Genomic DNA, 14,656 nt, shown 5'->3' on the forward strand with positions numbered 1-14,656 from the left:
GTATTTTATTACTATTTCACCGCACACCAACTCCGGTCACATTGAGAAATTGAATTTTCTGGACGTTATACCGAAACTGATATTTGGAAGGAAAAGTGATTTGTCTCCTTCGGGAATCGAACCCGGGTCCTCTTGAATACCGGGCAAGTGCGCTAGCCAATACACCAGAGACAGACTTTTCAATTCCTTATAACACGCATTAGTAGCGTGAAGCGCTGAGTGGAGTCAGCAGCCTCCCTTAACTACAGCAATTTTCGACCCAATTGGCGTTTTTGTAAAAAGAGATGGTATTTTTTCGGACTGAAATATACTGAGAAATTCAAGGAGGAGACAAATCACTTTTCTTTTCAAATATCATTTTCGGCATAACATCCAGAAAATTCAATTTCTCAGTATATTTAAGTCTGAAAAAATACCATCTCTTCGGTCACATTGCTATACGGAAATTAACGGTAAACGTATTTTACTGGAAAATGATTGATATGATTTTAATTATTTTGTTACTGTTTCTTGTGCATGTAGCTGTAAATGCTTCCTATTGAGTACAGGTGTTGATTAAAGCTGCAAACGTCTCTGAATGTATCATTTTTTTATGCCTGCCTTGTATTTACTGACTGAAGCCTAAAACATACTCACCTGTGTATTAATGTAATGCAATATTAATAACGCCACCCATTACTCTATTCTTAGAAACAAAAGTTTCTGCGGAAGAAAACTTTTAAATATCAGACGAAATATTTTCTCTTAATTTTTTATTTTTGACTTTGTAGGCCTGACCTGGATCATTAAACCATCTCGTGTTTCTCTCGGCACATTTCACGAAAGCAAACATTAAGACGATTTGCTTTGCAAATGAAGCCACTTTCATCGAAAAATATTATTTTCTCGTATTATTAGAGAAAAGCTCTCTTCGGTGTTTATTTTATTTTCACTCGCACAAACTAATTTGAATAGAAAACCGATCAAAATAATATACATAAATAAAAGACCAATTAAATTCCCTCCCTTTTATAAACATTAAAGAAACTTAATCTGAAAACAAAAAGTCTAGATAAAGTCAAGATCTTATATATGTGGAGTGTTCAATGAACTAATTAGAAAGGTTATTAGACGCAATTGAAAAACTAATGAAATGTTCATTATAATGTAAAAAAGTGCTAATAAGGATTATCTGACCAAGAAAACAAAAAGAAATTAGAGCGGCAAAGATGCGTAATACGAAAACAGTTCGATTAAAAATAAACGTATTAGACTAGTGAGAAATTTGATTAGGTTTAGTTCACTTGTTTTAATTCGAAGCGGCTGTGTCAATTATGTGTAATATTTTAACGGTCCTGCCAATCGATTTTTTGTGTTTCAAACTCGACGAAAAGTGAGTACGTATTTTAATTAAAGCAATTCGTTACGTTGTTCATTCAAGTATTGAAAGTTGGAAATATTTTCTTTTCACATAACAGACGGAATTTTATTCGAAAATTATTCGGTTTCGTTTCTATTTATACTGTTAAATTAAATGAAAAGAGCGCTGAAATATGAATTCCGAGTATTATTCGAAAGTGCAGTTAACTTTTTGAAGGAAAAAACAGATCACACACACACATGATTATAAATGATTGTATTTTATTCTCTGTGATCGATGAAAGTGGTTATGCTCGGAATAATTGCAGTTAATTAGATAGTAATAATTCGTTGATATGAAGGATTCTTGATTGAATTATAATTATAAAACGTACTCAATAATTACTTTAATTAATGTTTGCTCGGAAATTATTAATGTATATATGTATTATTTCATAATTTATTGAAGAATGTTTCCTAAAATAAAAAAAACGAATTAAAAAAGATAAGCATGTAGCAACTATTGGTATAACGATGAGTATAAGAACAAATTCACTACCTTTATTCTTCCGGCTTGAGAGAAATAAAGAACTTTGGACATTGAGCATGAGAAGAATGTATAAAATGATCGTTAATTAGCATGATAAACTTGCAGAGCGCTTCAAGAGATTCAGAAGCAAAAATACATTTATTGAAAGTTCGCTATGTAATGGGTGGAGTCCAACAACAACTATCGTTCCAAACTTTTTCTCGGACAAAACATTATACGTAGAAGACAAGTATGAAAATGCTTCTCCGATATCATAGAAAAAGGACAAAAAATTGTACAATGGCTCGAAAGTTTTCCCAATTACTTGTAAGAGATTGCTAGGAAACTAGAAACGAAAAGTTTTCGACAGGAAAAAAATGCTCTTGACCATCGAAGTTTGTTAGGGAAAAAAACCAATAAGGTTCCATTAGATGTCTAGACACGCTGTCAAATAATGTCTGCTGAAGACATACGTTAAAGTATTAGTTCTTTTAAGGAAAGAACTATGGAAATCTCTTCTAAAACTGGTAAAGAAACAGTCAACTTTTTAAGTAATTTTAATGGTTTGATGTTGAGAACAATTGAAAATTAATGCTCAGTTTAACACGTTTTAACAAAATAACGAAACAATAGTTCTAGGGAAAATTTTAAACATTACGATTCTGAGCGAGTGGATAGATATTATGTAGAAGAGATACACGATATTTTTCTTGTTTTTAAAGCAGGCCTATATGACACTAAACCGTCATTTATATTTAGTCAAAATGATGTATTCAACCCTCTATGGTCCCGTGTATATTTGAGTATACATGGTCAATGAAACCCATTAAACCAATTTATTTTCTCAATTTTTTGGTATTTTAAAAAAGTACATATTTTAGTGCAATTCCAGTACTAAATAAGGCTATGTAAGTACAATAATTTTTATCTGGGAAGAGTTGATTCCTTGTGGGTTTCAATTTTTCGAGAGTTGCTGAAATTTTACGTGTTCAGACATTTATAAAAGCGCACCGAATTGAGGGGATTGAAAATAAAATTCAAGGCATAAACTATTCAAATTTATTAAGCAAGATTTTATCTACTTATAGATAACATTGAAATCAAGGCAAACTGTATATTTTACCCTCAATCAACCATTTTAGCTAATTAAAAATTCACTAGATTGTATTGTGTTCCAATTAAAAATTAGCACCCATTTATATCCGTTTTTGTAAAATAAAAATTGTTCAATATATTTTTATAAGGTTGAACGATGAAGGCATTGATGTACGCAAAGGGGGAGGTTTTGGGGTTATAACCCCCCCCCTCTGAGCCTAGATTATAGTGTTATTTTGTATAGAAATACGTAACCCTTCCCCAGAAGAAAAAAACTCCTCCCTCCCCGAGAAAATCCTGCGTACGCCTATGCATATAGGGTTAATTTATCTCTAATAATTTCTTTTTTTGAGGAAAAAATCTTTTGAAAAAATTCAAAATATCTTGTCGTAATATTGGAGTTAAAAACATGTCCTAATCAACAAAAGAATGTGTATATTTAATTTCACAAGAAAACTGGTCCAGAATGCTAATCCCCTTCAGATACTCGCACAGAAATTTGAAACGACCACGTTATCCGAAACAAGGTGCAAATACATAGCAGTTAAGCAAAGATGAATGTGCTAGTCTGTTTAGCTGCGAAGCCCATCATTTATACATCTTTTTATGTCATATTAATGGATAGCCTGATATTTATACTAGCGACAACATAGCCTCTTCATTTTCGTATCTATTTACTCTGGTTCAGAGCGTAACGTTGAGGAGGGGTTTCTGGAACAACATCTCTATCGATATATATGCCCGGGAACAATATATTCCTTGTGAAACCAATTTCCTTTCCCTTAAAATTGCTGAACCAATCACCACAGCTCCCTCAAAAGCCATTGCAAGAGAGTGGGCGAGCTGGCTCTCTCACTCCCTTTCTCACTTATTTTGCCATCGAAGCATTAGCCAGTGAAAGCTGTTCTGAAATGATTAATTAGGAGGCAGCCGTGAGCGAGTGAAAGAGTTGGAGATGGAGACTAGCTGCTATAAATGAGCAAAACAAAATGCCTCGATCGCTGGGAGGAAAACCGTGGATAAGGCCGCGATCTATGCAAACCTTTACTTTGGTGGACGGGAAAATGAGGAGGAATATAGAGCCTGTACGGCGCCTGGGAGTTGACGAAACTTCTTAATTTAATTATTCAGCCTTTATATTTGGGGGGTTACTCCATGGCCTTGATTTTATTTACTTTTTTTTTTCTCTGTCATATATTCAATTAAGTAGCACCAAGCAAAACGGTAGTTAGGTCTTGGTAATTAAAAAAAAAACACAACAAAAACAGGCGTGATTGATTTTAGTAAGGCTATGCAAAACATCGGTGGTGTTTCTGTCAAAAAGTGAGCTATTAGAAAATTAAGACTCATTAGAAAAGCTTTTCAAAAATGAAAGAAAAAAAATCTTAATTGGTGTGATAAAATTCTAAAAAAAAGTGCTGAAAATTTTTTCTTCGCTTGATAAAACACAAATTATGTTGGGAATTTTGTTCTCAGTTTACATTTTGGCAATTTGTAATTTCCCATGATAATGTAAATTTTGATTATACCATTATTTATGTATGATAGCTGACCTGTTGGATAGATTTGCATTTGACCCCCTGATGGTCTAAGTGGACAGTGCATATAGACATCAAGATCGAATTTACTGTTACTCGTGCCATAAATAAACATGATAAATGCGTTGATGAAACTTGGTTTCATAGAAGATTTAAAAAGCAAAAGTGTATGCCATTGACCCCTCAACAAGTTCTACATGCATGCATTACAGAAAATACAGCAAATACGGAATTATATAGTATTTTACTCGTTCTAGGTCACCGTTTATCGGAAATAAATTATTGATTATATTGTGATGAAATATAGGACCACGAACACATCTTCCTCTAAGTGCACCTATAAAGTAGAGCGGATATATCCACCATGTTGATTTTCAATATCTTCTATTGGTATTTATTGGGTGGACATTCGGAATCCTTTCATTAAATTCAGATTGGAGCATTTTGGATCCTAACAGCAAGACATTTTCACGTTTGTCCAAGAAAAAATTAGAAAAAATGACTAACCTTCATCCATGAGAAGTATTTTGACGTGATTTAAGGGTTGATGACCCAATCCCATCTAAACGACCTTCCCCTTAAATGCCAATCGTGCGGAGATACGTGCTTTCAGTCAGAGTTCTTGTCCTTTCTGTTGCGACACGCACTTGATAGTGGTTCGTATTTGTTCTGGTTCGGCTGCAGGCTCAGGTTTTTTTAAAATCAGTTATTGGTAACTGTAACTACTGACAGTAGGAGTTGATATAAAGTGGAAAAACGTGTGATTATATATAGTCCAAACGTAGTCCATAATGGCACCCCAGTTATAACGTATTGCACAGTTTGTGGGCAGAAAAACCACCTGCAAGATCTTTTCAGAATTTGGTTAGAAAAACAAAGAACGATTCATAAGGAACGAAATATGACTTTGTACTACGTTTTCGTATGTGCATATGATAAGCACACCATTTTAACCTCGTTACGATCACTGGCTTGATATTACGTGCAAATACCAGAGGAATGAATTCAAACAGTTCTTTGTGTTTCTTTCTTCTCTCTTCACCATCGCGAAGCTTTATAGTAATCCTATCTACGCGGAAATTATGTTTTATTTGCCTCCTTTCTTTCTATTCTCCTGTTAATGATTTTTCCCCACGCATATACTGTATCTTTCTACTATACACATGTAAGAGCGAAAGAAAACACGTAGGATGAAGGTGAAAAGAGGACTAAAAAAATTAATTATACCCTTTCTTTTATATATTTTTTCTTTTCCTAACATGCGGTTAGGGTAGGACAAAGTTAAAAGATTTATTCCCGATTGTTTAATTAGAGATAATCCAAATTTCTTGCCTAAAGCATGTACGTGAAGTGATTAACTGAGTAACAACTGATACTGTACTGTAATTACTAGAATTTCTATGGCTTTGCATATTTCATTTTTTTTACGTGATAGAGCTTATTTTCACGGTTTTGAGGCATTATTTTGTATATTTCTGCATTTTTAATGAAAAGTGATTTTTTTCCTTGCCATCCCATTTTCTACTGAAAGATTTACACAAGGTCGAGATTTAAAAAAGGAGGATCTTAGAGTTTAGAATATCTTTACATTCGTCCTAGTGACACAATACCAATTCCTTCTCCCCCATTCTTCAAGCTAGAGACAGAATTTTACGAAGTAGACCTGTTGCTACTACTCTTATCCTCAAGGTTTCTTGGTGATCCCTCAAGTTCAACTTCCGCTGTTCTTTTTTTGCCCTCAAGAATAGAAGAATAACACAGCAGTTAATTGATTTATCTTTTTTTTTTTTGATTAAATTGATTTATCATTCATGTCTTGTATTCAAGAAGTGCTGCCATCCTACTTCGAATTCGGAAGTAAAAATTCAGTGGGTTGTTTTGCCTATATATATACAAGGGGATTCAACTCAACGTACAAAGTTTTGGGGGAGGTAGAAACACAAAAACGAAACAGAATCACAAAGGAATGTATGACCAGCAACCCGAACCTGATCATCTGGAGGATAAACGAAGATGCAGAAGTGACAAGCCAATAATGGGTGGAAAAACTCTGTATTTACCGATACTTTACGCAAGGACCGTACGTGTACATGTTAGGTTTCACAACAAGTGCTCAAAGTTCTTACCATCCACAGTTATGCACGCTTCACAACGGCGACGCATTGATTGTCGAACCCTTTCAAAAATAATAGCGGATAACACACACACAGCGCTCTTAAGCATTTTATTTTGAATGGATTCAAGCTGGTCTGTATTAGATAATGTACGGGGATTCCCATATTTCACAGGCGTTGGAGAGGACATGAACTGCTGAATAAGAAACTAAAATGATTTGGGATGGGAAAATATAGTATTAGCATGTGTACAAAGAAAACGATGGGCTAAACAGGTTTAGCTAGAAAGTTATGCACGAAAACGGGAATGCTACAGTTCTAGAGCGAATCGTTGATATAGAACTATTTAAATGACTATTTAATTTCTGCAAACATGGTTGAAAGTAAAGAAATTTAACATTTCGCGCGCATGTGATGGGAAAAAACACATATTGAATTGGTAAGATTGATGAATTGTTCATAAGAATTGATGACAGACTTACGGTCAAATCAATATCAATGAATTAGTATAGATCACCCCATGACTAACATCCTCGTTTGAGAAGTTGAGAAGACTCCTTATAAATACATACAGATAAATGAAGAAATTCACATCGAAAACAACTGAACCACGAATAGTTGAAAGCACCAGGCACAAACATTGCGTCAGAATCAATCATACAAAATCATCTGAGTGAATATTGTATTTTAATAAGCTGAAATCAAACCATTCATAAAAAGAAAGCATCATTTGCAGCATTTGAGATCTGCAAAACGAAAGAAAAAGACGATTACAGAAGACTAACAAGTTAACATTTTTAGATAAGTCGGAGAGATATTTTTTCTGGAAGGTTTGTTTGGCGTTTGTCGATCAAGAAGTTCTCAACGGACCATTTAAGATAAAAAAAATCCTAATTATTTAAAGAAATTTAAAATTATTTAAAAACTATTTTTAAAATTATTTCATGGTAGGAAATTGCATGCCTAACTGAAGCTTAGAAAAGTTGAGCTTATTATCCACAATGGTAAACTTGGACGGTTACTACGGTAGTTTGGTATACTTTTGCTTTCATCATATGTTCCTGATCAGGATATAATCTTCCAAGACAATAATAAAAAATTAGATCACGTAGTGAAGTTATATTTTAATAGCATTTAGTGTTAGCACTATGCGATAGACTCATAAAATCCCAAACTTTGACCGGAAGGAGGATTTTTTGTCTGGAACTAAAGAACTTTGTGGTCTTACAAGGAAAGTGAAACTAAAGACTGCTATAAGAGTTCTTGAGCAGAAATATTGATGTAGCAGAGATAGTGATTAAAGAAACATATATTTTTTCTGGATTTTATGCCGAAATAACTCGGAAAGAAATAGTCATCTGGTCTCCACTGGGACTCGAACCCAGGCCCTCTTGCAATCCGGGAAAGCATGTAACCATCTACACCACTGGAGATACGACCCTACCTACATTATTTCACGCACTGTGGCGTGAGGCCTTGAAGTAGAGGCATTATTAGAGCCTCTCTTAACTTCAGCAAATGGCCCCCAGATGGGACCCCCAGATAATAATTGACGACTTTTTTCGAAGCCCAATATATCAAGGAAACAGATATTTATAGACTGGATTTTATTAAACAGCATAAAATCCAGAAAATACCTGTTTCATTGATGTATTTGGCCGAGAAAAAATGGTAGCATGCTTTATCTTGCCCGGAATGCAAGAGATCCTAGGTTCGAGTCCTGGCGGAGACCAAATCACTCTTTCCGAGTTCATCTTGGCATAAAATCCAAAAAATATGTTTCCTTGATGTATTGGGCTGAGAAAAAAATCCGTCTATCTCTATCTCGATGTTATTGATTGTTCTGTTAGAATTACTTGCATTAATGCCAGCTCGAATCACGGTAGTCATTGCGGTTGGAGGAGGCTCCACAAGGTTTTGATGACCCTTTTACTGACTGACTTTACTAGATAATTTTTTTCCCCCAAATTAAATAATTTAAATTTTTTCCCAAACGGATAAACATGTTTTGATTTGTTATTAAGTAGAAAGACAAATATATTTTTGGGTGATTACAGAATATTGTTTGCACATGTTCATGAATCTTAAGGTATTAATTTCATTCACTTAGCTCTCAAGTTTTCAATCTTTTTGACTGTGCTGAGCTTTTACGTTTCATTGTTTAAAACATTTTTCCAGGCACTGTATTTATTCATATATTTACAAAGATAATCGTTCTTATATACTTTATTCATTTTATGAAAAATTTCCTACGAATATTTATATTTTGTTGCTTGTTTTTTCATCATTAACTGAAGCATTATCGCATTATCGCATTCTTATTCTCTATGCAAAAGGTTTTTCTGAAAATTTTACTCTCGATAAAATAACTAGGAAATTAACTTATCAAGAGGTTTTTGAAATGTTGTTAGATAATATTATCAATTTAATTCATTTTAATTTAATTTGAATTCAGAAACACGGTAATTTAAACTGAAAAAAAATATAGTTTTATCATTTCCCGCACATTTCTTTTAGCGTTTGTGGACTTTTCTCAAGATTGGATATTTGTAGTTAGCGTATATGAACGGTTTGTTGCTGCCTTATCAATTCTTTCGAATTCTTTGTATTTTTATTTTGAATGTAAGTCATTTTCATGATTTCATATAGTTTGCCGATTCGTTTGGCTTTTGATATCTGATTGCATCTTAGATTTTTCTTTTATTTATGCAGTGGCTCTTGGAACTTCTCCAGCGTAGATAGTGGTGTTGTTGGAACATGGCCATGTCCCGTATGCACGATAGTTTACTTACGATTGTATACTAGTTCAGGACAAATCTGTCACTGGCAATCTCTCCAACAAACTTCCTGTCAAGTGGTGTCTTCTTCTACTTAGGGTCCTGTCTGGGGTTGGTCATTGTAAGGAAATAGCGGAATCCCATGCCCGGACGATGCAGACATTTTCTTATGGGTTATTTTTTATTTTTTTATGGGATTTAATGGAAGCAAGAACCTTATAGTGATTGCAGTGAACACTGAAAGATTTTTATTCAGTGGTCAAAGAAAAAAACATTGTTTCTGAGCATTTGTCGATTTAGGTGAAGCACATAAAGAAGATCGGTGCCTTGGAAGACTATTTTGGTGGAAGTATCTCATATATATAGGAGTTTGGTAGAATGTTTCAAAACTGGAAGTTGTGGAAAATAAATGACTAAAAACATTTGACTATTAAATTTCTTTTCGTTTATTTCAAAATTTAGCAATAGTAACTCTTGCCCCAAAATAAATCTAAAGCCTTGACGAAAAAATAGTTAGTTTCAATAAAAACGTTCTCTCTATTGAAGTCTATGTTCCGAAGTAGTTATCTAATTTTTTTTTTCAATTTGCTTAAAACTTTATGAAAATAGAAACGATATCATAGCATAAAGTCGATGTATGCAATTGGTGAAATTTTGTTTAAATTAGTCTTAATATTACTATACGTTTCACGTGCGAGAATGAAAGAACATGGGAACAGAGTTTTTTAAAATAAAATAGTAACTTGGGCTGCTAAATATTTTAATGTGGCATACCTTAATATTCTTACGTATACAGAGAGAGATAGAGATAAAATATTTCATTTATTTAGGGGAAAAGAAAATTTTCCGGACATTCACATACAACCTCAAACTTTCTGAGGCATTTTACTAATTAACATTCATAATTATACTTAAACAGTTTTCTCCCGTGGCAGCTTAAAAACATCTTTTCAAATTAATGAAATGGGTTCACAATTTGATAAACATGCTTACTTTCAAGTTGTGCATTTTTTCATCTTTATACGAAAACATAGGCCACGATAGGTGTTAGGCCGAACGAGTTGAGTTGACTGCTGATTGGAAAGTGCCCGTATTATACATGGTTAACATTTCATCATATGGTTATCAATACTAAGTCGGAGTTTGCCCTGTATGTGAAAAACTAATAACCAGAAGAACAAATCGACACCATAATTAAAAATAAATATGGGTGTCATTTAAAGATGGATATATTCTCGATTTATCCTACGTTGTATATAACATTTCCTTTTACATATGCAGATTGTGCAGATTCCTGTTGTATATTATATTATAGATATGTGCTAGTAAGGTTAGATTTGAATGATTTTATTAAGATTAAGAACAAAAAAAAAGATTAGTCACCACATTTGTCCAATGAGTTTAAATAAGTAAGTTTAATAAACCAGGTATAAGTAATATATATTGAAAAAAATATATCTTAGCGTGTCAGTGATGTACAAAACACGTTTTTCTAGCTTTTGAACGTTAAATTCGATTAATTTCGGACAACAAAACTTATATTAAAAAAATTCTTTGAAAATTTTGGGAAATTTTGAAGGACGCATAGCAATAAGAATTGCTATGTTGAATGTGGCGCAGAATACTTTTTATTTATAAACGTGGGTAATATTTTACCAATTTCGGGCTTTCTTTCAACATTTAAACAAATTAAATGCTCTATATAGAAATGTTTCGTTACAGTTGGTTACTTCAATTTTCGATAAGAGTTTTAAAATAAGTTGGGATACACAAGATTCAATATAAATTCTATTCAAAAAAATTATTTTGAATGAAAATGGAGGGAAAAAATAACATGAATGTTTTTGGCTTGCATGTAAACATTAAATTCGACAAAAGTTTAAAATATGCACATATACCATGGGTGCCAAAAGAAATCTTGGCAACTATTTCTATAAAAAACACATTTTCAGAGGCGGGATAGCAAAAAAAAAGTCACATTCAAAACAATGTCATTCAAACACAGTATCCGCTAAAAGAAAAACGATTGCCAAATTCGTATATCATGGTTATTTCGGACGTCGGCGTCGTTTCGCGTTATCACTCTAATATTGTAACAAAATGGAATCATTCACTTTTAAAAAGAAATAAATTATTATTTTCTAGGAAAAAAGAAAAGACAACGAACAACCACTATGATATGCAAATCATAAGTACGCTACATCATCAATCGCAAAAGCAATAACACAATTCAAAGAAGATAAATATCGAAATTGTGCATTACTTTGAAGTGAAATCCTCATGTTCGAGCGTGTGTTTTAGTAACACTGAGGGAAAGTCACAAACGTTTCATTATAAATATGACAACCCTGAATCGTAGGTATGTTTTTTTTTCCACCCAAACTTGAAATAGTAATGGAAACGGGCAGATCAAATGCGGAGAGCAGCAGGAGGATGAGTGAGAAGCAGACTTTTGCTATAGCATTTCGGGACGTGGGCCAAAAAGAAAAAAAAAAGTGAGTCACAAGTTTGTGAGCTTAAAAGAAGCCAGTGATGATGACGCCGTGCTGTGTTCATTTGGCAGTCGTCTCCGGTACAAATCTCAAGACTTAAGACTGAGACCCTTTCTACGAAGATGCAAGGCATTCAGACGCGGTCTACAACATGCAACCGTCCCGAAAAGAAAAGACGCCGCAAAGCCGGCAGTTCTGGAAGTGGAAGTAAGATTTCTCAGGAGATTATATCATTAGTTTCATACATAACGCAACGATAATTATTATATTATCGATTATTAGTTCAGAATTACTTTGATAATGATCCAAATCAATAATAATCGATAATCAACAAATCATTACAGTTTGAATAGTAGAACGAAAAAGGTATTTTTTATTGGCAAAAGCAGAAAAGAATGCAATATTTCTCTTTTTCATTCCCGTAAAAATATATTTTTTCTTATTATTTTCAAAACTAAATAATTTGAAACATCAGAAAGATATACAAAAATATGAAATCAAAGATCGTTATTTTTACTTCTCCCTCTTCACACTGATTCAATTGATTTCAGAAAAGAAATTTGTTTTTCAAATATTGTTCTTTTTAATTAAATGTCATAAATCGCGAAAATTTATTGTTTCTCTAGTCAATTTGTGTAATACAACGCTTCAAGCAACATAAGAAATTTATGAGTTCATCAAACTTATCTTTCTTGAAAGTAGATTAACAATTTCGTGATAAACTTGCCCATAACAAAATTATGAATTTTAACGTGTTAATTACTATGATTTTAAAGACGACACACCATCCTGAGCTTATTTTACCATAATAAATGTCGGAAGTTTGACTTTGATCTCTCACTTTAAGATTCATACTACTATTCAATAATTTGAATAAAAACTGTAAATGAAAAAGCAATTTACTTCCGTCATTCATAATCTCTGATGAGAAAAATACAGTATTTTGTTCCGGTTATTCGGCTAGTTCATTCACAAAATTTAAAATATATATATATAGATGAAAAACTTGTTCCACTAGTAAGAATTTTTACCGTTGTACAAAGTTTAGGCTCGGAATTAGCAACAGTATCAGTTAAAATGTGTAACGTTTCTTCTTGGATATACATATAATCACTCTGATCAAAAATTCAGGCCCATTACAAGAAATAGTATTGGAGTTTTTGGCGGAAAATTGCTTCCCAAGCCTTCGACCAACTGTTCAAGAAATGAAAGAGAAACGCCTTCAACAGCAACAACAACAAGCACACGAGTCCAGGATAGAAGATTCCGCTACAAGTATGTTCTTGCGTAACGAAAATGAATGATGTGAGGGGAAGTTTATGCATTTTCAAATTTTTTTCAAACTATCAAATTTCCCAAGCATGGCGTAAACGTAAAGTTCATCCAAAAAAATTTGTCCAGTCTTATCCTTCCAATCCCATTATATCCATTTGAAGCTCTTGAAAATTCATTTAGTATTTCATCTTCCTATACTTTGTGTCATTTGTTTCTACCTTCTCCAAATATTTCCAAAATGGTGTTTAACTTATCATATCCCAGTAACTGAGTTTGAATTATTAGATGGTGGTTTCAGTTACATCCTTTCATTTACCGAATTGTCATTTTCCACTAAAAATGTGTATTATTTCTAATGACTTTTCAGAAAAACATCCTATATTTTCCCACGTACTCTTATGAATGCTTGAAATTTCGATCACTGCATGAAATATAATTACAGCATATGATTTTGTCGATTTAAAGTTTCGATTCGATTGAAAATGTTCCATGCGTTATGACAATAATGATTGTTGAATATGTGAGGTCTTGAAATGTTGATTCATAAAATGTATGGTGATAAGTTATTCTCAAACTATATAAAACCGTGTACCAATTGGTACAAAGATGTAATCATAAAAATGAAATATTTGCTAAGAATTTCTTTTTATAGAGTGCGTTACTCATTTTTCTTGATGTTCCCATACTAGCTCTTCGGTGTTATCACATACGGATGATTTTATCTGTTGCTATTCTCAAGTATTCAATCGAATATTCACCGATCTAAAAAAGGAGTTCTACTAATTCGGGGGCTGCTATCTTTTTAAAAGAACTAAATTACTTTTCTATGAATTTGTAGTGTAGCACGAAGTTTTTAATACTTACTGTATGGTTTGCGGTGTGCGTTCTAATCTGAATTTGCATCTGCACTAGCTAAACAGGGCGACCGTCAACCATCAATGCACATATCACGATGGCGATGGATGGATTGGTGAACATTCTGAAACATTCCAGGAATATCCCCACAGTTGCAGCAATGACAGAAATTGATAAATACACAAGATTCTTGGTATGTCCCACAAAAACAATTCGAAACATGACAGATGGGGATCGCGTGGGCTAAGTGTGGGATCAACTCGTCCAATTCAGCAACCCTCTTACGCAGCCATTTTCAACCTGTTGCGTGCAAGATGGTGCTTGGTTCCCTTTTTGAATTTAAATATCTCAACTAATATTGCACTTAGAAATGTGAATAATTTTGTTGACCTCAGGAGTAATAAGACAACGACGTTCTAGTTGGGTTTTTTAAGTCAAGATGGCCTTATAAAAAATTAATTTTTTGAATCCCTATACAACTTCTAGCAACATGAATGACGTGTTTGAGGTCTACACGTTGTTTGGATAGTTTTCTAACTGAAAGTATGCCTCTAGGATCAACGGTTCGCCAGTAAAAAGCGGCAACGGGAATTATGGAATCACCCTGTATAAAATATTCTCAAGTCATATATTTCACAAGAAT

At 33.4% G+C, this 14,656-nt stretch overlaps 1 protein-coding gene and 1 long non-coding RNA gene across 4 annotated transcripts in view; one reads left to right on the plus strand and one right to left on the minus strand.

The window, feature by feature from the left end:
• The window catches only part of LOC149085450 (uncharacterized), a 38,559-nt gene extending 26,755 nt beyond the window's left edge, over nt 1-11,804 (minus strand). Inside the window, exon 1 of the long non-coding RNA XR_016192849.1 lies at nt 11,655-11,804. This is a non-coding gene — a long non-coding RNA (uncharacterized LOC149085450). The remainder of the gene's footprint in view (nt 1-11,654) is intronic.
• The window catches only part of LOC149085448 (A-type potassium channel modulatory protein KCNIP1-like), a 209,016-nt gene that overhangs the window by 138,810 nt on the left and 55,550 nt on the right, over nt 1-14,656 (plus strand). Inside the window, exons 1-2 of one of the 3 annotated variants that reach the window (XM_089233464.1) lie at nt 11,935-12,090; nt 13,015-13,158. The exons of the other annotated variants lie outside the window; for them this stretch is intronic. Coding sequence (XP_089089590.1) covers nt 12,006-12,090; nt 13,015-13,158 — 229 coding nt within the window. The 5' untranslated portion in view covers nt 11,935-12,005. Of the gene's footprint in view, nt 1-11,934; nt 12,091-13,014; nt 13,159-14,656 lie in introns of those variants that run through there. 3 annotated transcript variants of the gene reach the window in all.

Source organism: Pholcus phalangioides, unplaced genomic scaffold (assembly GCF_987345545.1).
Source record: "Pholcus phalangioides strain wild (caught in Gottingen) unplaced genomic scaffold, Ppha-v1.0 ptg000007l_1, whole genome shotgun sequence".
Classification (NCBI taxonomy): Eukaryota; Metazoa; Arthropoda; class Arachnida; order Araneae; family Pholcidae; genus Pholcus; species Pholcus phalangioides.